The sequence below is a fragment of the Schistocerca gregaria genome, chromosome 7 (assembly GCF_023897955.1).
Source record: "Schistocerca gregaria isolate iqSchGreg1 chromosome 7, iqSchGreg1.2, whole genome shotgun sequence".
NCBI lineage: Eukaryota > Metazoa > Arthropoda > Insecta > Orthoptera > Acrididae > Schistocerca > Schistocerca gregaria.
The window spans coordinates 45,359,125-45,383,993 of NC_064926.1; the positions used below are offsets into that span (position 1 = coordinate 45,359,125).

At 42.3% G+C, this 24,869-nt stretch overlaps 1 protein-coding gene across 1 annotated transcript in view; it reads left to right on the plus strand.

The window, feature by feature from the left end:
• Window positions 1–24,869, plus strand: part of LOC126281797 (modular serine protease-like) — a 183,774-nt gene that overhangs the window by 154,993 nt on the left and 3,912 nt on the right. The window contains exon 9 of the mRNA XM_049981011.1: window positions 9,697–9,853. Coding sequence (XP_049836968.1) covers window positions 9,697–9,853 — 157 coding nt within the window. The remainder of the gene's footprint in view (window positions 1–9,696; window positions 9,854–24,869) is intronic.

A 24,869-nucleotide genomic window follows, 5' to 3' on the forward strand; every position in this document is an offset into this window, starting at 1 on the left:
GAGTATCCAAGTTGCTCGCATAGTGCAGCAGCTGGTAATGTCCTTAATGTTGTGGTGCACAGCATGTTTTGCAACTGGACGGTCAAGTTTTCAGTTTGACACAGTTTGGCAGTGGCCATTTATGCTAGTAGACAGTTGGCTACCTTTTATGCCCACACAGAGTACTGCACAGTAATTGCATGAATAAGTTATATAACATGGTGTTGCCTTTTATTGTGTAGGAAATGCTTTTGATTGGAATGTAGTGGTAGTAGTAGTAGTAGTAGTAGTGGTAGTAGCGGCAGCAGCAGTAAGTGGTGGTGGGTGGGTGGGTAGGTGTGGCAGATAGGTCTCGCACCTATGTTGGCCACCAAGGGAAAGATCCATGGGGTGCAGGATTGGTGTAGGGATAGACGAAGATATTCAGTATGTTAGGTTGGTAGGGGCACACTACTTTGAGTGATGTAGGCAGAATTATCAGTAGGGTATTCCTCAGTTCAGAGTGGGATAAGAGATAGTTGAAGCTGTGGTGAAGGATATGGTTGAGCTTTTCACCTCTGGGTAATCAGAGGAGTGATGATTGGGGTTGGTTAACAGGACTGTTATATCATAAGAGAAGAGACCCTGGAGATCAGTCATTATAAAGGCTTAGGTAATTTAATTGGTATATTTAGACAACTCCTACTTTCCACTGCGTACGTGGCTTCCGTGAGTGACAGTCAGTGAGGAAGAAACTTTTTTAATTGGAACTTGTAACAGCTGTCCTAGTGGAGATACTGTTGGTGGCTGGTGCACTTGATGTGAACACATATATTTATGGTACCATCTGAGAGACAAAGATCAACATCTAGGAAGGTGGCTTGTTTAGTTTAGAAGGATCAAGTCAAGTGGATTTTTGGGTCGCTGTTCATGTTATGTAGAAAAGAGCCAAGATTATCTTTGTCATGAATCCACATTATGAAAATATCAATGAATCTGTATCACACAAGCGTTTTAGGTGTTGACTGGATAAGAAGGATACCTTTCTGCAAGTCCCTCTTTTTAGCTGCCTTTCCTTCCATCGAATGGGCTTAATGTGCAGTCATTTTTAACTCCTTTCTTATTTTTGTGTTCTGACCATAGTTGTGTTTGCGCCCTAAAACAAACCAGCTGGGATTAAAGAAAGATATTGAAGCAATTGAGAAGTGTGCTGCTAGTTCTGTTACCAGCAGGTTCAATCACCGTGCAAGTGATATGAAGATTCTTTGTGAATTCAAATGGGAATCCCTGGAGGGAAGGCTATGTTCTGTTCATGAGACATTGTTGAGGAAATTTAGAGAACTTGCATTTGCATCTGACTGCAAAAGGATTCTACTGCTGCCACTATACATTTGGCATAATAAGGGCCATGAAGACAAAATAAGAGAAATTAGGATTTATGCAGGGGCAGATAGGCAGTCCTTTTTCCCTTGGTTAATCTACAAGTGGAATAGGAAAGGAAAGGTATTGATAGATGTATATGTAGATTTACTGTTAAAATATCCTGTCCACATTCCTCCAGAACCTCAGCAGCTTCTCTTCCATGTGCATCCTATGATTCTCCTCAATCCATTAAGGTAGCTTCCTTGATGTAAACTTCCAACTCCCGATGGGTGCATCAGTACCTTTGTCCACAGCAGAACCAGCAACCACTGACAATGTCTCCATTTTGACAGCTGTCACCTGTTCCATGCCACGATGTTCTGTGCATACTCATGGTTCTTGAATATGCAGTGAAAAGCAGTCAATCTCAAAGTCTTCCAAGTGTCTCCCATGGCAAAATTACCCCTCCCACCTTTTCCAAAAACAGATATCCTGTGCCTCGTCTCCCCAGTTACTTACCCTGCCCCATGTACCTGCTGTCTGGCCACAAAAGCCCCTTCTCGTAACTCAGTACCACCGAGGAGTGGAACAGCTGAATCACATTCTTTGCCCTGGTTTTGACTACTTCTTCTCCAGCCCTGATAGATGAGAACTATCCTCCTCACTATACTCTCTAACTCTCTCACAGATTCCTATCCAGCTTATCCGATATTCCTGTCCATCTCTACTGCAACCCTGTTCCCAACCCCTTGCCTCATTGCCACTCCTGAAGATTGGCTAAAATTTACAGACGTGCAAAATTTGGCACGAACTTCAATGCGAGAGGCCTTTAATAGGTTCCACAACGAAACATTGTCTTGAAATTTGGTAGAAAATCCGAAGAAATTCTGGTCATATGTAAAGCACACAAGCAGCAAGACACAGTCAATATCTTCGCTGCGCAGTGCCAATGGTACTGTTACTGACGAGTGTGCCGCTAAAGCGGAGTTATTGAACACAGTTTTCTGAAATTCCTTCACCAGGGAAGATGAATATACCAGAATTTGAAACACAAACAGCTGCTAGCATGAGTTTCTTAGAAGTAGATATCATAGGTGTTGCGTAGCAACTCAAATCGCTTGATACAGGAAAGCCTTCAGGTCCAGATTCTATACGGATTCCTTTCAGAATACACTGATACAATAGCTTCCTACTTAGCAATCATATACAACCTCTCGCTCACTGATAGATCTGTACCTACAGATTGGAAAATTGTACAGGTCGCACCAGTGTTTAAGAAGGGTAGTAGGAGTAATCCATCGAACTGCCGACCTATATCATTGTCGTCAGTTTGCAGTAGGGTTTTTGAGCATATACCGTATTCAGACATTATGAATCACCTCGAAGGGAATGCTCTATTGATACATAATCAACATGGTTTCAGAAAACATTGTTCTTGTGCAACGCAACTCTTTATATGCCCGAAGTAATGGCCGCTATCGACAGGGGATATAAAGTTGATTCCGTATTTCTAGATTTCCGAAAAGCTTTTGACACCGTTCCTCACAAGCGACTTCTAATCAAGCTGCGGGCCTATGGGGTATCGTCTCAGTTCTGGGAGGGGATTTGTGATTTCCTTTCAGGATGGTCGCAGTTTGTAGTAATAGATGGCAAATCATCGAGTAAAACTGAAGTGATATCAGGTGTTCCCCAGGGAAGCGTCCTGGGACCTCTGCTGTTCCTGATCTATATAAATGACCTGGGTGACAATCTGAGCAGTTCTCATAGGTTGTTCCCAGATAATGTTGTAATTTACTGTCTAGTAAGGTCATCCGAAGACCAGTATAAGTTGCAAAGCGATTTAGAAAAGATTGCTGTATGGTGTGGCAGGTGGCAGTTGATGCTAAATAATGAAAAGTGTGAGGTGATCCACATGAGTTCTAAAAGAAATCCATTGGAATTCGATTACTCGATAAATAGTACAATTCTCAAGGTTGTCAATTCTATTAAGTACCTGGGTGTAAAATTACAAACAACTTCAGATGGAAAGACTACATAGATAATATTGTGGGGAAGGCGAGCCAAAGGTTGCATTTCATTGGCAGGACACTTAGAAGATGCAACATGTCCACTAAAGAGACAGCTTACACTACACTTGTTTGTCCTCTGTTAGAATATTACTCCACGGTGTGGGATCCTTACCAGGTGGGATTGACGGAGGACATCGAAAGTTGTGCACAAAAGGGGAGCTCTTTTTGTATTATCATGTAATAGGGGAGAGAGTGTGACAGATATGATAACCGAGTAGGGATGGAAGTCATTAAAGCAAAGACGTTTTTCGTCACGGCGAGATCTATTTACAACATTTCAGTCACCAACTTTCTATTCCGAATGCGAAAATATTTTGTTGAGCCCAAGCTACATAGGTAGGAATGATCATCAAAATAAAATAAGAGAAATCAGAGCTCGAACAGAAAGGTTTAGGTGTTCATTTTTCCCGTATGCTGCTAGGGAGTGGAATGGTAGGGAGATAGTATGATTGTGGATCGATGAACCCTCTGCCAAGCACTTAAATGTGAATTGCAGAGTAATCATGTAGATGTAGAGGAAGATGTATAAAAGACATAGACACAGTACCTGTCTTATGCATCCTCCCACTACCATGCACTCGACTCCTATCAAAGGCATTTCCTAAGTCAGGGTTTCTTAATTTGATTGATCAGTGGTGAACTTCTGGGTGAGTTCTTTTAATTTTATACACATTTTATGCACAAGGTACCTTACTTGTACTCATTTTTGTCTGTCAAACTGCTGTTGTTGCCTTTTTTTAGAGGTGTCCATTGCTCCTCAACTTAGATGTATAATGCAGTATTCATTATCACAATATCTACAGTCTTCAAATGCAGTATCATAGTTCTTTACATGTTGATTTTTCCTGTTGACTCTCTTAACCTTTACCCTACTCTTCATAATTAACAAATTGTGGTCTGAGTCTAAATCTTCATCTTGTTATGTCATACAATCCAATATCTGATTTGAGAATATCAGTTTGACCATAATGTAATGCAGCTGAAATCTTCGCATGTTTTCAGAACTTATCTAAGTATGCCTTCTCCTCTTGTGACTTTTGAACAGTGTATTTCCTGTTACCAGCTAAAGTTTACTACAGAACTTGAGGAGTCTTTCTCCTTTCTCATTTGTTGTACCAAGTCCATATTCTCTTGTAATTTTATTATATTCCTTAACCTACTCTAGCACTCCCATGATTATTCTGTTATCATCTCCCTTTACATTACTGAGTTAGCTGTTCAGTGTTCTTATATACCCTGCCTCCCATCATTTCATGCTTGTGGTGTTGGCATGTATACCTGAATTATTTTTGTTGGCATTGGTTTATCACTGATTTTGATGAGACTAATAGTATCACTGAGCTGGTCAAAGTAATTGCTGTTTGATGTGCCTCCCTATTCATGACGAACCCTACTCTGGTTACACAGCTCCATGCTTCTGTTATTATGCTATATTTGTCAGATCAGAAATCCCCATATTCTTCCCATTTAACTTCAATGATCCTCACTATATCTAGATTGAGGTTTTCCATCATTTTAGATTTTTTAACTCCCCCATCACCTTCAAACTTCGGAAATTTCATTTTCTGTTTGTAGAATTTAATCAGAATTGCCTTCTGTTTGGCAGTTCACTTCCAGGAATCTGAATGGTGGACTAATCTGGAATCTTAGAGATCGTGATGACACTTTCTCAGTTACTAGCCTCATGTTCTGTGAATACAGGTTAAGTGTCTTAGATCCAGGGGTTTCCATTGGCTTCTGCAGCCTCATGCTGTTGATTATTGTTGATTCTTCAACCTTTTAAGGGCAGTTTTCCATCGAAAGGGCCCCTGGATTCTGAGAACCTCTATGCATTCCTTAGCCCTCTTGGAAAGTAATGTTAACAGAACGAGTGTGACTCCCTATGCTGGAAGTCTGTTAGATGTACTGATTACAATGAGGCCTGAACTTTATGATTCAGTTTATGTAGAACAGGGACTAACTTATCATAAGACCACTATACTGTCACTATATGGCTGAGGTTAGGAATTTAGGAGGATATTTCTGCTTAGCAAGTGTGAGAAGGAAAAGATTTAAGATTACCCGAATGCTCAACATGAAGCATTCATCATCATGCCTTGAAATGCTGAATATAAATGGTCAAAGTTAAGGGTTGTATACAAGATGTCTCAGACCTGTATGTGCTGAGAAAAGTTGTGATAGATGGAAATGATGTGCTGTTATTCTAAAGTCCTATTAGGAAACTGCTTAAAACCGGAGAGAGCTTCAATGTGGATGTAAATGTAGTCAGATCCTCACTAACAAATGTAACATACTGCACATAAATAGACAGGTAGACCCTTTAATGCATTATCACACTATAGCAATCTTTGGAAGCAGTCACATTCATAAGATATCTTGGATTAACCATACACACCTCCCCCCCCATGAACCATGGACCTTGCTGTTGGTGGGGAGGCTTGCATGCCTCAGCGATACAGATATCTGTACCGTAGGTGCAACCACAATGGAGGGGTGTCTGTTGAGAGGCCAGACAAATTTGTGGTTCCTGAAGAGGGGCAGCAGCCTTTTCAATAGTTGCAGGTGCAACAGTCTGGATGATTGACTGATCTGGTCTTGTAACACTAACCAAAATGGTCTTGCTGTGCTGGTACTGTGAATGGCTGAAAGCAAGGGGAAACTACAGCTGTAATTTTTCCCAAGGGCATGCAGCTTTACTATATGGTTAAATGATGATGGCGTCCTCTTGGGTAAAATATTCCAGAGGTAAAAATAGTCCCCCATGCAGATCTCTGGGGAGGGACTACTCAGGAGGCCATTGTTATCAGGAGGAAGAAACTGGCATTCTACAGATCGGAGCATGGAATGTCAGATCTCTTAATTGGGCAGGTAGGCTAGAAACTTTAAAAAGGGAAATGGATAGGTTAAAGTTAGAAATAGTGGGAATTAGTGAAGTTCGGTGGCAGGAGGAACAAGACTTCTGGTCAGGTGAATACAGGGTTATAAATACAAAATCAAATAGGGGTAATGCAGGAGTAGGTTTAATAATGAATAGAAAAATAGGTATGCGGGTAAGCTACTACAAACAGCATAGTGAAAGCATTATTGTGGCAAAGATAGATATGAAGCCCATGCCTACCACAGTAGTACAAGTTTATATGCAAACTAGCTCCGCAGATGATGAAGAGATTTATGAAATGTATGATGAGATAAAAGGAATTATTCAGATAGTGAAGGGATACGAAAATTTGTCATGGGCGGTTGGAATTTGATAGTAGGAAAAGAGAGAGAAAGAAATGTAGTAGGTGAATATGGATTGGGGAGAAGAAATGAAAGAGGAAGCCGCCTGGTAGAATTTTTCACAGAGCTTAACTTAATCATAGCTAACACTTGGTTCAAGAATCATGAAAGAAAGTTGTATACATGGATGAACCCTGGAGATACTAGAAGGTATCAGATACATTATATAATGATAAGACAGAGATTCAGGAACCAGGTTTTAAATTGTAAGACATTTGCAGGAGCAGATGTGGACTCTCACCATGATCTATTGGTTATGAACTGTAGATTAAAACTGAAGAAACAGAAGAAACTGCAAAAACGTGGGAATTTGAGGAGATGGGACCTGGTTAAACAGAAAGAACCAGAGGTTGTAGAGAGCTTCAGGGAGAGCATTAGGGAACGATAGACAAGAATGGGGAAAGAAATACAGTAAAAGAAAAATGGGTAGCTTTGAGAGACAAAATAGTGAAGGTAGCAGAGGATCAAGTAGGTAAAAAGATGAGGGCTAATAGAAATCCTTGGGTAACAGAAGAGATATTGAATTTAATTGATGAAAGGAGAAAATATAAAATTGCAGGAAATGAATCAAGCAAAAAGGAATACAAAATGGCTAAGCAGAGTTGGCCAAAGGACAAATGTAAGGATGTAGTGGCACATATCACTAGGGGTAAGATAGATACTGCTTACAGGAAAATTAAGAGACCTTTGGAGAAAAGAGAACGATATGTATGAATATAAAGAGCTCAGATGGAAACCAGTTCTTAGCAAAGAAGGGAAAGTAGAAAGGTGGAAGGAGTATATAGAGGTTCTATACAAGGGCGAAGTTCTTGAGGACAATATTATAGAAATGAAAGAGAATAGATGAAGATCAAATAGGAGATATGATACTGCGTGAAGAATTTGACAGAGCACTGAAAGACCTAATTTGAAACAAGGCCCCGGGAGTAGACAACATTCCATTAGAACTACTGACAGCCTTGGGAGAGCCAGGCCTAACAAAACTCTACCATCTGATGAGCAAGCTGTATGAGACAGATGAAATAACCTCAGACTTCAAGAAGAATATAAAATTCCAATCCCAAAGATAGCAGGTGTTGACAGATGTGAAAATTACCAAACTATCAGTTTAATAAGCCATGGCTGCAAAATACTAACACAAATTCTTTACATGTGAATGGAAAAACTAGTAGAAGCCGACCTTGGGGAAGATCAGTTTGGATTCTGTAGAAATGTTGGAACACGTGAGGCAATTCTGACCCTACGACTTATTTTAGAAAATAGATTAAGGAAAGGCAAACCTACATTTCTAGCATTTGTAGACTTAGAGAAAGCTTTTGACAATGTTGACTGGAATACTCTCTTTCAAATTCTGAAGGTGGCAGTGGTAAAATACAGAGAGCGAAAGGCTATTTACAATTTGTACAGAAACCAGATGGCAGTTATAAGAGTCAAGAAGCAAGAAAGGGAAGCAGAGGTTGGGAAGGGAGAAAGACAGGGTTGTAGCCTATCCCCAATGTTATTCAATCTGTATATTGAGCAATCAATAAAGGAAACAAAAGAAAAATTCAGAGTTGGAATTAAAATCCATGCAGAAGAAATAAAAACATTGAGGTTCGCCGATGACATTGTAATTCTGTCAGAGAAAGCAAATGACCTGGAAGAGCAGCTGAACAGAATGGACAGTGACATGTAGTCAAAGTAAATCGGGTGATGCTGCAGGTATTAGATTAGGAAATGAGACACTTAAAGTAGTAAAGGAGTTTTGCTATTTGGGGAGCAAAATAACTGATGATGATCAAAGTGGAGAGGATATAAAATGTAGACTGACAATGGCAAGGAAAGCATTTCTGAAGAAGAGAAATTTGTTGACACTGAGTACAGATTTAAGTGTGAGGAAGTCACTTCTGAAAGTATTTGTATGGAGAGTAGCCATGTATGGAAGTGAAACATGGACGATAAGTAGTTTAGACAAGAAGAGAATAGAAGCTTTTGAAATGTGGTGCTACAGAAGGATGCTGAAGATTAGATGGGTAGATCACATAACTAATGAGGAGATATTGAATAGAATTGGAGAGAAGAGAAATTTGTGGCACAACTTGACTAGAATAAGGGTTCGGTTGGTACGGCATACTCTGAGGCATCAAGAATCACCGATTTAGTATTGGATGGCATTGTGGAGGGTAAAAATTGTAGAGGGGGATGAAGAGATGAATACACTAAACAGATTCAGAAGGATGTAGGTTGCAGTAGGTACTGGGAGATGAAGAACCTTGCACAGGATAGAGTAGCATGGAGACCTGCATTAAACCAGTCTCTGGACTGAAGACCACAACAACAACAAGCATACACAGTTATTTACCATGGGAATACAACATAAAGCTAATCACACGATTCATCAGAAGCGTAGTGCACTCACAAGGAATGTCATTCATAAAGCTCTCATTTGACCAATTCCGAAATATTGCTTCACTCTCTGGGCTTTTACCTTACAGGATTGGTAGTGTCATAGGGTGGGACAAGCAAGAGTGAGCAGCGGTTCCTTGGCCACTTTGTGGATGGCATACTATGGAATATTGAAGCTTGTTGCAGTTTACAGACTGGAGCAGTATTGTATCCAGCATTATTGAGTAGTGGGTTTTGATTTCACATGTGTGACAATCTGCCTTTATATTGGTTATTGTATTGATTTCTTTTACTGTGAGGTGTTTTTAGGCTTATTTTTTCAGTCCCTGCTCTTACTAAACATAAACTCACCTCTATTTACAGATATACAACTGGTACAAAACATTTTTTGAGCTGTGTTAATAGATGCAATGTCATGGAATAGTTTTAACTTTGTCAGAGATTGAGGAATATTATTATGTAAAGTCATTCAAAAACAACATAAACTTGTGGAATTTTTCATGTTTTAAAGTGGCTTGTAACTGCAGCTTTATCTCTGAGGTGTTCCAGTTTGAAGTAACTCACATTTTTATAGTGCAATATTTCTTGATCTGTATACCACCTGTTGTTATGCCTCTGAAATAATTGTAAAACTATATTGTAGGTTGCAGGCTGGGGTGTGACAGAAACAGGAGAACCAAGTGAAGAACTGCTTTCTGCAGAATTTCCTGTAATTGATTATAATGAATGTCTCAAGACAATTAAACCACAGTACTATATCTACTTTGGACGTGATAAGATCTGTGCTGGACGCAGGAATGGTATTACTGCTCATTTTCTTAAAATTATTTTGTCAGATAAAGATTTTTTCTTTATATTTGTATTTACATCATCCAGTAATTTGCCATGCAGTGCAGTGTGCATAGATGGATCCATTTTATTTTCTCAGTGGCCAATATTAGAAGATATAAAAGTATAAATGGTATGGGAGCATAAATGCAGATATCAGCTGCATATCACATTCAGGAAAGCCATGAATGTAATTATGCAAATGAATTTAGCTTTAATCATAACGACAGATTTTGTAAAAATACATTTTGCACAGAATTGGTGAGATTTCCCCTACATCATCACACCCCTCTCTAATACCAAATGAAAACTCCCTTCGGTAAACTTCTACCAAAGTTTTATTTTATTTCTGAGTTCTGTTCTTTCATGTGCAATAATTAGAAATTTATGCAAAATGTATAATATAGTACAGTAATCCCCTGGACCTATATGATAGGTGTGACACACTATAACCATGTAAGACTAAGGCAAACTGAGTAAGTCATAGTCCAATTTCACCTACAAATACACAAAAATTATGTTCAAATGGGACCAGAGAATAAATAAAATGAGGTAATTTAGAAGGTGTGACACACTATAACCATGTAAGACTAAGGCAAACTGAGTAAGTCATAGTCCAATTTCACCTACAAATACACAAAAATTATGTTCAAATGGGACCAGAGAATAAATAAAATGAGGTAATTTAGAAGAAAAATGTTTAATAAACTGTATAACACTGCAGCAAATTCCATTGCCGTACAGTATTGTGCATTGCAAAAATGCAAACTGTTAATTTTGCAGAATCATCTGCCAGTACTGTGCAATTTATAGATAGCTTCCAGAATGAGATTTCCACTCTGCGGCGGAAGGTGCACGGATATGAAACTTCCTGGCAGATTAAAACTGTGTTCCCGACCGAGACTCGAACTCGGGATCTTTGCCTTTTGGGCAAGTGCTCTACCATCTGAGCTACCGAAGCACAACTCACACCCGTTCGTCACAGCTTTACTTCTGCACACTCCACTGCAGAGTGAAAATCTCATTCTGGAAACATCCCCCAGGCTGCGGCTAAGCCATGTCCCCGCAGTATCCTTTCTTTCAGGAGTGCTAGTTCTGCAAGGTTCACAGGAGAGCTTCTGTAAAGTTTGGAAAGTAGGAGACGAGATACTGGCAGAAGTAAACCTGTGAGGACCGGGCATGAGTCGTGCTTCGGTAGCTCAGATGGTAGAGCACTTACCCTCAAAAAGCAAAGGTCCTGAGTTTTAATCTGCCAGGAAGTTTCATATAGATAACTTTCTTCTGCTTAGTGGTTGATTGGTCAACTCTGGTGATTAATTTACACCATTCTTGTATTGCCTTTTCAAAGACATAGTTGAAAAGTAATGGAGACAGGCTAAGTCCTTGTCTTACACCTATTTTGATTTTGAAAGCATCTGAGAATTCTCATGAAAATGTAACCTTGAACTTTGTATCCGTCAGATTGCAAGTGTTTTCAAGTCTAGACCTTGTTCTTTTAACATCTGGAAGAGTGACTCACAGTTAACTGAGTCATAGGCCTTTTTGAAATTGACAACTGTGGAGACTGAATTTTTGCTACAAATTCTCTAGTGTCTAAGGATTAGTTGTAGGTTCAAGATGGTCATGAATGGCCTAGTCCAAATCTTGCCTGATATTCTCACATTTTTTGTACAAATTGTTCCTGTGCTCTCTCAAAAAGACACTGAGGTAGAATTTTGTGTGTGACTGAAATACATCGATCAGCCAGAACATTGTCACTACCAACCTACTATTGATATAAACCCATCCAGGGGATAGCAGCGTCACCTGGTGAGGAATGATTGCTAGTCAGACACATGCCACGGTGCCTGTAGAATCAGTGAGTATACTATTTGTGTGAAGAATGAGGAAGGTGCACGATCTGTCTGAGTCTGACCAAGGCAGATTGTGATGGCCTGAAGGCCAGTCACAAGCATTTCAGAAACTGCACAACTTGTCAGGTGTTCGAGGATTACTGTGGTGAGTGTCTTCAACACGAGATGAAACCTCATCCAGACATTATGGGATTGGGTGGCCAACCTCTCATTACACATGCCGGTCATCATAGCGTGAGAAGACTGGTAAAACATGACAGGCGGTGAACTGTGGCGGAACTAACATCAGTTTTTAATGATGGGCAGAGTAGGAGTGTACATGAACACTCAGTGCACTGATCATTCCTAATGATGACATCACATGCTTGTGCCTATGGTAACACCAAGACACTGGCAACTACAATGAAAATGAGTACATGACCACCAGCTCTGAGCATTGATGCCGTGGCAGAGTTTTGCATAGCCTGATGCATCCCGATACCTTCTTCATCATTCTGATAGGTGGCCTTGAATTTGTTGTGTTCCAGGGAAGCAGCTGCTTCACACCTGTAGAGTAGGATGGAGACAAGCTGGCAGGCATCTATGGGTCCAGTGAAGCTGGTGTAAGGTGCTGTGATGGTCATGGAGTATCGTACACTGCTTGCAGACCACATACACCCCTTCATGATGATCATGTTTCCCAACAGTAATGGCATTTTTCAACAAGGTAATGCACCATGTCACAAGGCCAGGAGCATGATGGAGCAGTTTAAGGAACACAGTGATGAGTACCGATTGCTGTGCTGGCCCTCCAATTCGCCAGATTTGAACTCTATCAAATACATTTGGGATATGATTGAATGTAGCTCAGAGCTCATCACCCCCATCTCTGGAATTTACAGGTCTTACATGACTTGTGTGTGCAGATGTGGTACCAATTCCTTCCAGGACTCATTGCTTTTATGCCCTGATGTATCACTGTTGTTATTCATGCTACAGGTGCACCATACTGGTCATTGGGCAGGTTATCATAATGTTCTGGCTGATCAGTGTAGATGAGGTTCTCTTGTAGTTATTTACATCTCTTCTGTCTCTGTTCTTGTGCAATGTGTGAATCAATGCAATATTCCAGTCCTTCAGAATTTTTTTTGTTTTCCAAATATCTTGTGTGATTTTTGATGATTTCTGTTATGGTGTTTGAGCATCCTGATTTGAGAATTTCTGTTATTGTACCATCTTCCCCCTGATGCTTTATTGATTTTTCGTCCTCTGACCTGCCTGGATATTCCTTCTTCATCTAGTAGTAATGAATGTAGATTAGTGCCCAAAGGTTCTTCTGGTGAGAATCTTTGTAGTCATTCTGGCAGTTTAGTAGCATTTTGAAATACCTGGGCCAGCTGGTGTGACCGTGCAGTTCTAGGCGCTACAGTCTGGAGCCGAGTGACCACTATGGTCGAAGGTTCAAATCCTGCCTCGGGCATGGATGTGTGTGATGTTCTTAGTATTGTGGTTGCACAGGAGAGCTAACCGATATAACTAAAGGAGGCCGAAATGCACGCGTTTTAGCTCATGCAGGCTGGTGTGAGGTCTGGAACATGGCAAGGGAATTAGACTTGAGAAAAACGGACGTAGCTGGTGGAATACTTAACTTTAATTCATTAATAACGAATGTCGCTCTTGACGGTACATGATTTACAATATCAATAGAAACTGATCATGCGGCCTTGCTAGGTTGTAGCAAATGACGTAGCTGAAGGTTATGCTAACTTTCGTCTCGGCAAATGAGAGCGTAGATGTCAGTGAACTATCACTAGCAAAGTCGGCTGTACAACTGGGGCGAGTGCTAGGAAGTCTCTCTAGACCTGCCGTGTGGCAGCGCTCGGTCTGCAATCACTGATAGTGGCGACTCGCGGGTCCGATGTATACTACCGGAGCATGGCCGATTTAAAGGCTACCACCTAGCAAGTTTGCTGTCTGGCTGTGACACCACATTCCTCCCCTGAAAATCGGCGTATGGTTGTGGCATAAGGCTCCCGCCCGCCGTGGGGAGGACCGCATGTTGACGTATGCGACGAGGTGGGGAGCCTAAGAACAGGCGAGGCTGTGCCACCTGCACCCTGCCATTCGGACTGTGGGGAGCCAGGAAACGCCTGAAAACCTGCTCCAGGGTGCACGCCAACATGCGGTTTATGCGCCCGTAGAGAGACAGGAGGGGCCGAAGGGTTGACCTCCATCAGGCCGGGGCACCCGATGGGCGAAGACGACATATGGTCCGGAACGGGCAAGAGTTCCATGTCAGAGGACAACTGGTCACGGAAAGCGATCGGCGGCGTGTGACCCAGGGAGGCGCCTGGGGGTTGCAGCACCAGTTTCACTGCTGGCGTCGCTGGCAGGAGAACAGGCGACGGCGGCGGTGGTGGTGGTGGCGGCGGCGGCAGTGCGTTGTCATGGGGCAAAACGGAAGGCAGCGTCGGTAACACCTGGGGCTGAGGCGAGCCAGTAGATGGGTCTCCGGGGCGCTGACCGGATGGCACCGTCGCTGAAAGCAGACGGCGAAAAGCAGATTCCGTGCGACGACACAGGCGCAGCTGTTTTAGATGCCGGTGCACCTCACCAGAGGCCCCCAAAACCAGATACATAGCGCGTCCGAGGCAGCGAAGAATGCACCCTTCGAGCCAACGCCGTGAACCTTGGTAGTGGCGATAGTAGACAACGGCGCCTGGAGCAAAAGCAGGTGTCTGCCACTGCACAGGAACCTGATGGGGCAGATGGTGCAAAGACATCAAAGTTCGAAGAGGGCGACTGTGGAGCAACTCAGCTGGCGGCTGAGAGCGATACAAGGACAAAAAGAGCAATAACGCGTCCTCCCGAGAATGCGACTCTTTCAACTTCAACATCTGTGACTTGAAAGTCCTGACCAATCGTTCAGCGGCACCGTTTGACTGTGGCGATATGGCGCGGACGTCAGATGTTGAATACCATTGGCCTTGCAGAATGACTGAAATTTTGCGGACATGAATTGTGGGCCATTGTCGGAAACAATAGTCTGTGGAAGACCTTCAATGCAAAAGATAGCGGATAACGCTTGGATGATGGCAGATGACGTCATGGAAGACATCCGGACAACAAAAGGAAAATTACTGAATGAATCTAACACAACCAACCATCGAGCATTCCATAATGGACTGGCGAAATCGATGTGTAAGCGTTGCCAAGGGGAAGTGGCTTTTGGCCAAGCAGAGAATTTCCGTGGTGGTGCTGATTGTTGTTCAGCACACACCATGCAAGAAGAGCACATATTCGTAATCGCGGCTTCGATTCCGACCCAAGTACAGTGCTGACAAGCAAGTTGTTTCGTTCTCACTATACCCAAATGTCCTTGGTGGAGAAGCTGTAAGACAGAGGACTGTAACGAACGTGGGACCACGACCCTGGACTGATCATTATCAGAATGCAACAGCAAAACACAATGTCGTACAAAAAGTGTCTCCTTGTGAGCAAAAAATGAGCGAACCAATGGGTCCTCGATCCGTGACTTTGACAAGGGCCATTGCGTAGCAACAAAACGCAGAACGGGAGCAAGGACAGGGTCAGCAGCTGTGGCTACACGACGAAAATCAATCGGAAATGATTCGGCCACGTCATCGGTTTCCGCATCTATGAACATGCAAGCAAGTTTGGAGGAGTCGAATGCCCTATCCTCAGCGACAGGTAAGCGGGACAACGCATTGGCGTTTCCGTGATTAGCAATGGACCGATACAAGATATCTTAGCGATACTGTGAAAGGAAAATAGACCAGCGAATGAATTTCTGCCCTGTACGTGGAGGTACAGGCTTGGTCGGATGAAAAAGCAATGTCAAAGGTTTGTGGTCTGTGATTATGGTAAAGTGACGACCATAGAAGAAATCATGAAACTCTGTAACACCAAATACGAGAGCCAATGCTTCTTTCTCGATCTGTGAATAATTTCTTTGCGTAGACGAGAGCAATTTGGACGCAAAGGCAATAGGATGTTCATGCGATTCATCTTTGTGCGCAAGCACAGCACCGATCCCGAAATCCAATGCATCCACCATCAACAAGAGGGGCTTCTGGGGATCGAATGGCGTAAGGCAAGTATTGGAAAGCAACGCCGATTTCAACTGGCGAAAGGCGCGTTCGCATTCCGTCGTCCAGACGAACGGAACACCTTTATTGCGTAAGCAATGAAGCAGAGCTGAAATGGAAGAGACATGGGGCACATAGCGATGGTAATAATTAATTTTTCCCAGCACACTCTGTAGCTGCTTCAAATTCTGCGGCGATGGCAAGTCTTGTATGGCACGGAGGTACGTGGGACTGGGATTTATGCCTTGGGCATTGAAACATGTTCCAAGTATGGCAAGTCCTGAGCAAAAAACACACATTTGTCCTTCCGCAAGCGAAGACCATTTTGTCGCAAGACCTGAAATAATGTTCTGAGATTGGCCAAATGTTCTTCTTCCGTCTTTCCGGAGATCACAATATCGTCCAGATAATTTGCTGCAGTAGGGACCGACACACAAACAGTTTGTAGATATTGCTGAAACAATGCAGGGGCGGATGCAAACCCGAATGACAGTCATTTGAGTTGATACAACCCAAGATGCGTGTTAACCACCAAACCGCATTGGGATTCTTCATCTACCTGTATTTGCAAGTACAAATCTGCTAGGTCCAACTTCGAAAAATATTTACCCGGGCACAGTTTGTCAAAAAGATCTTCCGGGCGGGGTAAAGGGAAAGTTGCAATCACTAGCTGTGGATTCACTGTTACCTTGAAGTCCACACAAAGTCTCAATTCTCCGGAAGGTTTTGGCAAAATTACTAAGGGTGATGCGCAGAGAGAAGCCTGCAAACGTTCAATTACACCTTGTGATTCCAAATCGTGTAATGTTTTTGCGACCTCATCACGCAATGTGTGGGGAACATTGCGCGCTCTGAAAAATTTCGGTTGCACGTTTACTTTCAGTTCCAAATGTGCTTTATAGTTCTTAGCGCAACCGAGGCCCGGTGCAAAAATGTTTGCAAATTCGTCACATAGATGAGAAACACTGTCTGAAGGCACCGTCTGGTTCACTGATAGGACCTTATTGACTATAGACAAGTTAAACAACTGAAATAAATCGAAAGCAAACAGGTTCACTGCAGAAGAAGAACGAAGGACGTAAAATGACACAAGTTTTGTTTGTCCTCTGTATGTTGCAACAAGGCTGCACTGTCCTAACACAGGGATACCTTGACCTGAATAGCTAGATAATTTAACATTTGCGGCATGCAAAGGAGGTGTGCCCAGCAGTTTGTAAGTGTCTTGATTGATCAGTGAAACTGCAGCTCCGGTATCGAGCAGGAATGGTATCACTTTGCCGTTAATGTCCAAGACTACAAAAAGTTTATTGTTCTGCCGACGACAAGAGCGACTGTCTCATGCAACGTGAACTGACACTGGTACATAATCACTTGCGACTTGATGGGAGTTCCGGCTATGTCGACGCACTCTATTTTTTGAACGAACACAGTCACTGTTAGAGAGAGTGGCACTGCGTGGAGTGGAATGAACTACATGAATTTCCATGGGTGAAGTTTCGCGAGCCTGATTATCCTTGGTTCGATTCCGATTCCGGCGCGAAGCAAAGGGCCTGGGATGGTTTTGAGCTTCCGATCTGATCTTTTTCTGGCAAACACTCTGAACATGTCCTTTTTTATTACAATAAAAGGAAATAGCTTGGCGTGACGGGCAATTCTCACGCGAATGTTTAGTAGCACACCGCAGGCATGATTTGATCACTGCATTTGCTTGCCTGCGCTACACACGTGGCTGAGAGCCTGGCTGCAGCGGCGCAGCAGGGCATTAGGGCTGTTTACTGCTCCGTGCAGCTCGCCCGCTCGCCCGGCGGGCCGATTAACCTGACACACTGCTGGAGAAGTTTCAAATGATTCCTGAGCAAAGTCAAGTGTGTCCTGCCGATCCAATATGTCCATCACTTGTTGAAGGGAGGGATTTGTCAGTTTCAAAATCTGTTCCGTTATACGAACATCCGAAATGTTCTGTGCAATTGCGTCACGTACCATAGTATCTGAATGAGGGAGTCCACATTGACACTCAAAAGCACAATTCCTAGTAAGGCCTTGCAAAGTTGCAACCCACTCCCGATTAGTCTGACCTGCCGTACGTTTTGTAAGAAAGAAGGTATACCTTTTACATTGACTGAGTCTTTGAAATATGCATCTAATGCAGACAAAATTTCTTCGTAGGACAGAGTTGCTATGTCGCGTCCGGGAAATAATTTGACTATCACACATTACGTATTCACGCCGACGGAGGAAAGGAGAAAAGGCTGCCGCTCGTTACCTCTAACTCTGTAGGCGGCGAGATGGAATCCAAACTGGCGTGACGACTACGTCCAGCTTTCCAGTGCAGCATCAAAAGGTCGAAAAGTGGGTGCAACAGCGTGTTGTGGCTGCATTAGCGGTGAAGCGGCTGCTGCCGCATCACTTTGCATCGCACGTTGACCCTGGACGAGCTGTCCAAGGGCATCCAGTAAGGCCTGCATCTGCTGACTCTGTAAGCGATAAAATTCGGACAGTACATCTGGAGATTGTGGCGAAGCCATTACACACGTAAATCAGGGCAATTTAGATAAGAACACTTTTACTCTCATTGCCAATGTTGTGGTTGCGCAGGAGAGCCAACCCATATAACTAAAGGAGGTTGAAATGCACGCGTTTTAGCTCATGCAGGCTGGCGTGAGGTCTGGAACATGGCAAGGGAATTAGACTTGAGAAAAATGGACGTAGCTGGTGGAATACTTAACTTTAATCCATTAATAATGAACGTCGCTCTTGACGGTACATGATTTACAGTATCGATAGAAACTGATAATGGCGCCTTGCTAGCTCGTAGCAAATGACGTAGCTGAAGGATATGCTAACTATCGTCTCAGCAAATGAGAGCGTAGAAGTCAGTGAACAATTGCTAGCAAAGTTGGCTGTACAACTGGGGCGAGTGCTAAGAAGTCTCTCTAGACCTGCCGTGTGGCAGCGCTCGGTCTGCAATCACTGATAGTGGCGACACGCGGGTCTGATGTATACTACCGGAGCACAGCCGATTTAAAGGCTACCACCTAGCAAGTTTGCTGTCTGGCTGTGACACCACACTTAGGTTAGTTAGGTTTAATTAGTTCTAAGCTCTAGGCAACAGACGACCTCAGAAGTGAAGTTGCATAGTGCTCCGAGCCATTTTTGAAATACCTGGCAATCTCAAAGCAATCTTCTTGATTGTTTAGAGGCAGTTACCCCATTTTGTTTCTTGAAGCAGAGACTTCGTGGTTGCTATCCTGTGAGCTTTGATCTGAAGTTCTTATAGAAGTTTTGTGTGTTGTTTATTTTTAAATCTTTCTTGGAGTTCATGTAGTTGATCTTGTTGATGTTTCATTTTTGTCTTTCTGTGTAATTTGGCTGTCTCTTTCCTCACTACCAGGGATGTTTTGTAGTTGTCTTCTGTGTCATTGCTGTTCCAATTGTTACATGGATCCTCATTCCCTCAATGGTACTTTTCCCATTTTTGCAAAGAAATTAGTTTGTGCTATTTTGATAAATTTGTTTTTGAGTTGTTGCCAATTCATTGCCTACTTTTTCTCTAGTTCTTCCATAAGAGATGGTTCAGATCCTGCTAGTGTCAAATCAGGAGACTTGCCTTCCTTTCTGTGAATGTATGTGGCTATAAATATGATTTAATTCTTGTCAGGTAATGGACTGAGTCTGTTTGCACAATTTGGGCGTTAGATTTCTCTGTGGTTTGAACAAAAAATTGGTACATGATCAGTTTGGATATAACAGATGAGTGTGTTCAATGCTGTCTATGTCATCTGTTTTGATGGTTTCTTTTTCAAGAGTGCAAACATGACTTTAAAATTGAATACCCTGCACAGTTCAACTAGTCTTTATCCATTCTGGTTAGTCCATTGATATGCTGGGTATTTTGTGGTGTTAACTGAACTTCCTTTCTTTGCTTAGCTGTGTAATTGAATCGCTTTTTGTGGTGTTTTAGGTGCTATTTCTTCTAGTGTTTCACATGATTCTTATATCTCTTCATGGGTAGTTTTATTTTCAGCAGTGATTGGGACCTATACATTGATTGTTGTGTGTGTTTTATTTGCACTTATTCTGTTGTTTACAGGCTATACATTTATTATGGAAGTGAGTATTTCTTCCATAACTGCAAAGGTGACCCCCAAAAGTGGGGTGTTTTTCAATATTCATTATTTCTGTTATACTTCCAAGAAGTCTGTAGTTCCCAAAATACATTGAATTTTTGTTAGTCAGTCTTGTTATTTGGAGTGCCACTATTTGTGTATTTTGTTTGTTTATGGTTTTCTCTAGTTCATCCAAGTTTCCTGTTCATAACACACCATTTATATTTAGTGTGCTGAAAAAAGATGTTGGTGTACGGATGAAGTTGATCTCAGGACTCAAAGACTTCCTCTCTCTGCAGTCCAGATGTCTGGTTAGACTGTACTTGACAGCAGTGAATTGATTACCACCTGAGCTAAATATTTGTTTCCTGCTGCACTTCATGGTACTTAGTTATCTCATGTTTTGGACAGATCTAGTTTTTTAGAACTGGGCCATCCGGAGTGGCCGCGTGGTCCTAGGTGCTTCATTCTGGAACCATGCGACCTCTACAGTCGCAGATTTGAATCCTGCCTCGGTCATGGATGTGTGTATGTCCTTAAATTAGTTAGGTTTAAGTAGATATAAGTTCTAGGGAACTGAAGACCTCCAATTTTAAGTCCCATAATGCTCAGAGCCATTTGAACCCCCTTTTTTTTATGGAATTAAAGAACAAGATGTCCAGCTGCCCCACTGGGGATTAGACACTTTCCATTTTGTTTGCTTCATGCCAGACTCATTGTGGATTTCACAGGGTGTCTCTTCTGTGCACTCCACCGTTTTCATGGTCATCATCACCATCTTTATTTCCACTGAACATCCTCCATTCCAGACTTATTTGCTTCTCCTCTCCTCTTACAAGGCAGTAAGCTGAGCTTCCCTACCTTTCCATCTCACCCTGCCACAAGGCATAGTCCTTCGGGGTGAAATTTCATTATTGTATTACTTTCTCATACTTACATGTGCAGACTGTACTTATAAATTTTTTGCCAAATGATAATATAAATTCACAAGATTTATTTATATGATAGCTTGAAACTGTATAGTTTTAAGGATTGTATAATGTTTTATTATTTTATTACTCTTTCTTTATTCGTTTTGGCCAACGAGGAACCACATCAAGTAAGCATTTATTTTTGCCAAGCTTTAACTGCTGCCCAGTGCTCATGTAGTTCTTTTGTCTTGACTCCACACATTCCTTGTCTTCAGCTTCAGATTTTCCAGAAAACTTTTGCATGTATGTAAACAATTTAGAAGTAAAGGAGTTCACTCACCAAATAGCAGAGGTACTGAGTTATTGACAGGCACACATAAAAGACGAAGAAAACTTGCTAGCTTTTGGAATAAATCCTTTGTCAAGATAGAGTACTAATACAAAATCACAAAGGACACATGCACGCACACCTCTGTGACCCTTATCATGCTGGCTGGATACAATGTGGGACTGGGATTGTATTTTTGGAGGTGACCTAATGTGGAATGGAGATTGTGTTGGATAGGGCGGGAAGATGGGGGGGGGGGGGGGGGCTAGAGGCAGGCAGCAGAAAAAAGTGATGGGGATGGTAGCTAGAAGTCAATTTTGTTCTTGGTGACAGTCTGGCAGTGAACATTCATTCTCAGGATTGGTTGTCATACCGCCATAGAGTATTGTGCAGTGATTGTAGCAGAGATGGTATATGATACAGTTACTTTTACAAGTGGCACTGGCTGACAGGATAGGATGCATTTGTGACACGTCTGTGTGCGTGGATTAGGCAGGTCTTGCACCTGGGCCTGCCACAGAGAATTGATTCCTATAACAAGAGGTTGGGATGCTGTGGAGGTTGGTTGGGCAACACAACACAACTTTACAAGGGGTGAGAAGGTTCTTGTTTAGGTTGTCCCTCATTTATGGGCATGAAGATAGATAATCAAAGCCCTGGTGGAGGATACGGTTCAGTTGTCTCCACCCAGAATGGGTGAAGGACTTCGAAGTGAATGCACCTAAAAGGGGACAGAAGAGACGTGGACAACTACTGTAGCATATCCCTCCTGCTAGCAACCTACAAGATCTTCTCAAAAGCTCAATAGAATAGAGTGGAACAACAAACTAATTCATAATTGCCAGAATACCAAGAACATTTCAGGAAAGGAAAGTCTTGTATACAGCAGATAACAAATCTGAAGACAATCTTTTCATACATGAAACTGATGAGCAACTAATATGTTGTGACCTTTGTTGATTTCAGGAAGGCAAGGCTGACTGATCAAACCAGCCTATCTCAAATCCTTCAATAGTTTGGCTTATATAACAACACAAAGCAGTTATGCAGTGAACCCTGGCCAACACCACTTCCAAAGTGATGTTCTGCTTTTGAAATCAGGGTGAGAGTAGGACAAGGAGATCAACAATCATCTCTTTCACCATCTCTGTTTTAGGAAAGGTCATACAAGACTGGTGAAATGAAATGAACTGTTCAGGAATAGGGATATGGCTAGACTACAAGTACACAAATCTTTCATTTGAGTGTCCAGCCTTTGCAGATAATTTAGTGATCTATCCATACTACACATCACAAGCAGCTAAAGAACAGGCAGCAAAGGCTATGCTTCACACCTATTTGGAGAAGATGCACATTATAACAAATTTAAAACCAGTACCAACAGAGCTGGAAATTGGACTACAAAGAATAAGCAGACAGGTTAAGTTTAAATAAGTAGGTGAATGGGTAGAGCCTAACCTATCAAAGAAATAAGCACTTGTGTCACCCATAAAAAAAATGGCATTTGCAAAAAGAGACTGATGTCCTTAAATGGTAAAATTAGACACTATTGTATTGTTATATGACCAGAGGCTCTATAAGTGGCAGAAACTTTTACAATGAACAAGAAAGGTCTAATGGAGAAATGTGAGGCCAAAGAAATATAATTTTTGAGAAAAATTTTGGGTCTCTTCAAAGAAGCAGCAAGTATGAAAGGCACCACAACTGTGAATTATATGAGCATGCAGAGAAGATAAGTGATATGATTCATAAAAAGAAGATTGCTTTTTAGTCCCTATACAGCAAATGATCGCAGGAAGTATATCCAACAGGATACTAACCTACTTTCAACAAAAAAATGAAAGTAGCACAATTCACAGAAGTTGAAAAGACGTGCAACTGCTAGCAGTATGATCTGCTTAAAGAAAAAACTATGAACATACAAATATGTTAGGAATGTTCTTGCAGAATTTGAATAATATAGGTGTAATGGTGGCAAAACACAGAATATCGGAGGTGTTGAATCATCGACAGGCACACACAAATGAAAGAGAGAGCCTATTGGCTTTGGAAAAAATCCTTAGTTGAGTTAGAGTACACACACTCCTACACTGTGCCGGGATTGCATTTTGGCAGGTGGACTACGATGGGATGAGGGTTATGTTGGGTGGGGTGGATGGACGGAGGGAGAAGCAGGAGGCAAGAAGAAATAATGAGCTTGCAGCTGAGAGAGTGGCAGCAGGTTTGGCTAAGTATGCAGGAGAAAGAGTTTTGGAAGATGCATGGGCTAGGTATGTGAGATACTGGACTGGAACTTCTGAGGTTCAGCACATGATGATGTGATGCGGAGCATGGATTGGGGGGCACAGACAGAAGAAGGCAAAACTGTTGGGTAAGTGTGTGGTGACAATTTTCTGGAGGAGGCTGAGACCAGGAGGGCTGCAGGAGCAATGTATGTGTTTCAAGGAAAACTCGCATGTGCTGTGTTCAGAAAAGGTGGTGCTGGAGGTGAGGATCCAGATGGCCCAGGCTGTGAAAAAGCCACTGAACTTTAGCATGTTATGCTCAGCTTTATTTTAGGATGTTATGCTCAGCTTTATATTATGCCACTGGGTTGTCATCTTTGTTCTTTGTCACAGTTTGAGGGTGACCAATCATTCCCTGGTTGGTTGTCGTGATAACATAAAAATCTATTGACTGGCTGCAGAAATGTTGGCATGTGACATGGCTGCTCCCACAGGTGGCACTGCCTCTCTCATGATAGGATTAGCCTATGACAGAACTGTAGTAAGAAATGCTGGGTGGATGGACTGGGCAGGTCCTGCACCTGGGTCTTCCACAGAGGTATGGCCTTTGTGGCAATTATTTGGGAATGGGAGTAACGTAAGGATGGACTAGGATGTTGTGGAGGTTGGGTGGGCACTGGAAGATCACTTTAGGAGGGATGAAAAGGATATTGAGTAGGATGTCTCTCATTTATGGGTTTGATGATAGAAAAAGCCCTGGAAAAGGATAGGATGGTTCAGTTGTTTCAATCAGAGTAATACTGGGTTGTGATAGGGCGTATCCATTGTAGGTAATTCTTGTGAAAGGTGAGAGGATTAGGGGTGTTTGAGGAATGGTATGGGAAATAATTTTGTGGACTATGTTTGTGGGGTAGTGCCTGTCTCTGAAGGCCCCTGTGAGACCTTCAGCACACTGTGCAAGCGAATTCTTGTCAGTGTAAATATGCATCTCAGGATGCTACACTGTATGGTAGAAGTTTTTTGGTGTAGAAAGGATGTCAGCTGTTGAAATGCAGCTACTGTTGGTTAGTGTGGTTAGTGTGTTTAATATGAACAGAAGGAGACATAAGAGGGAGTTCAATGTACAGGGAAGTGGCATGTTGGGTTGTGAAGGACCAGGTGAAGTGGAAGGGAGACAATGGGTTGTGTAGGTATGACGACAGGGCATCTCTGCCCAGAATCCACATCATTAAAATATCATCAATGAACTTGAACCACACAGTGGGTCTGGAGTGTTGGAAGGCTAGAAACGTTTCCTCTAGATAGCCCATAAAAAGGATGCCATGTGGATGCTCATGCCTGTGGCAAAAATTTGTTTATTTACTTTGTGTCAAAGGAGAAGCAATTTGTTTAGGGATATAATTTGGAGTCTGAAGGATATTGGAAGTGATAGTCTGCCACAACAGCAAGACCATAGTCATCTCAGATGTTGGTGTAC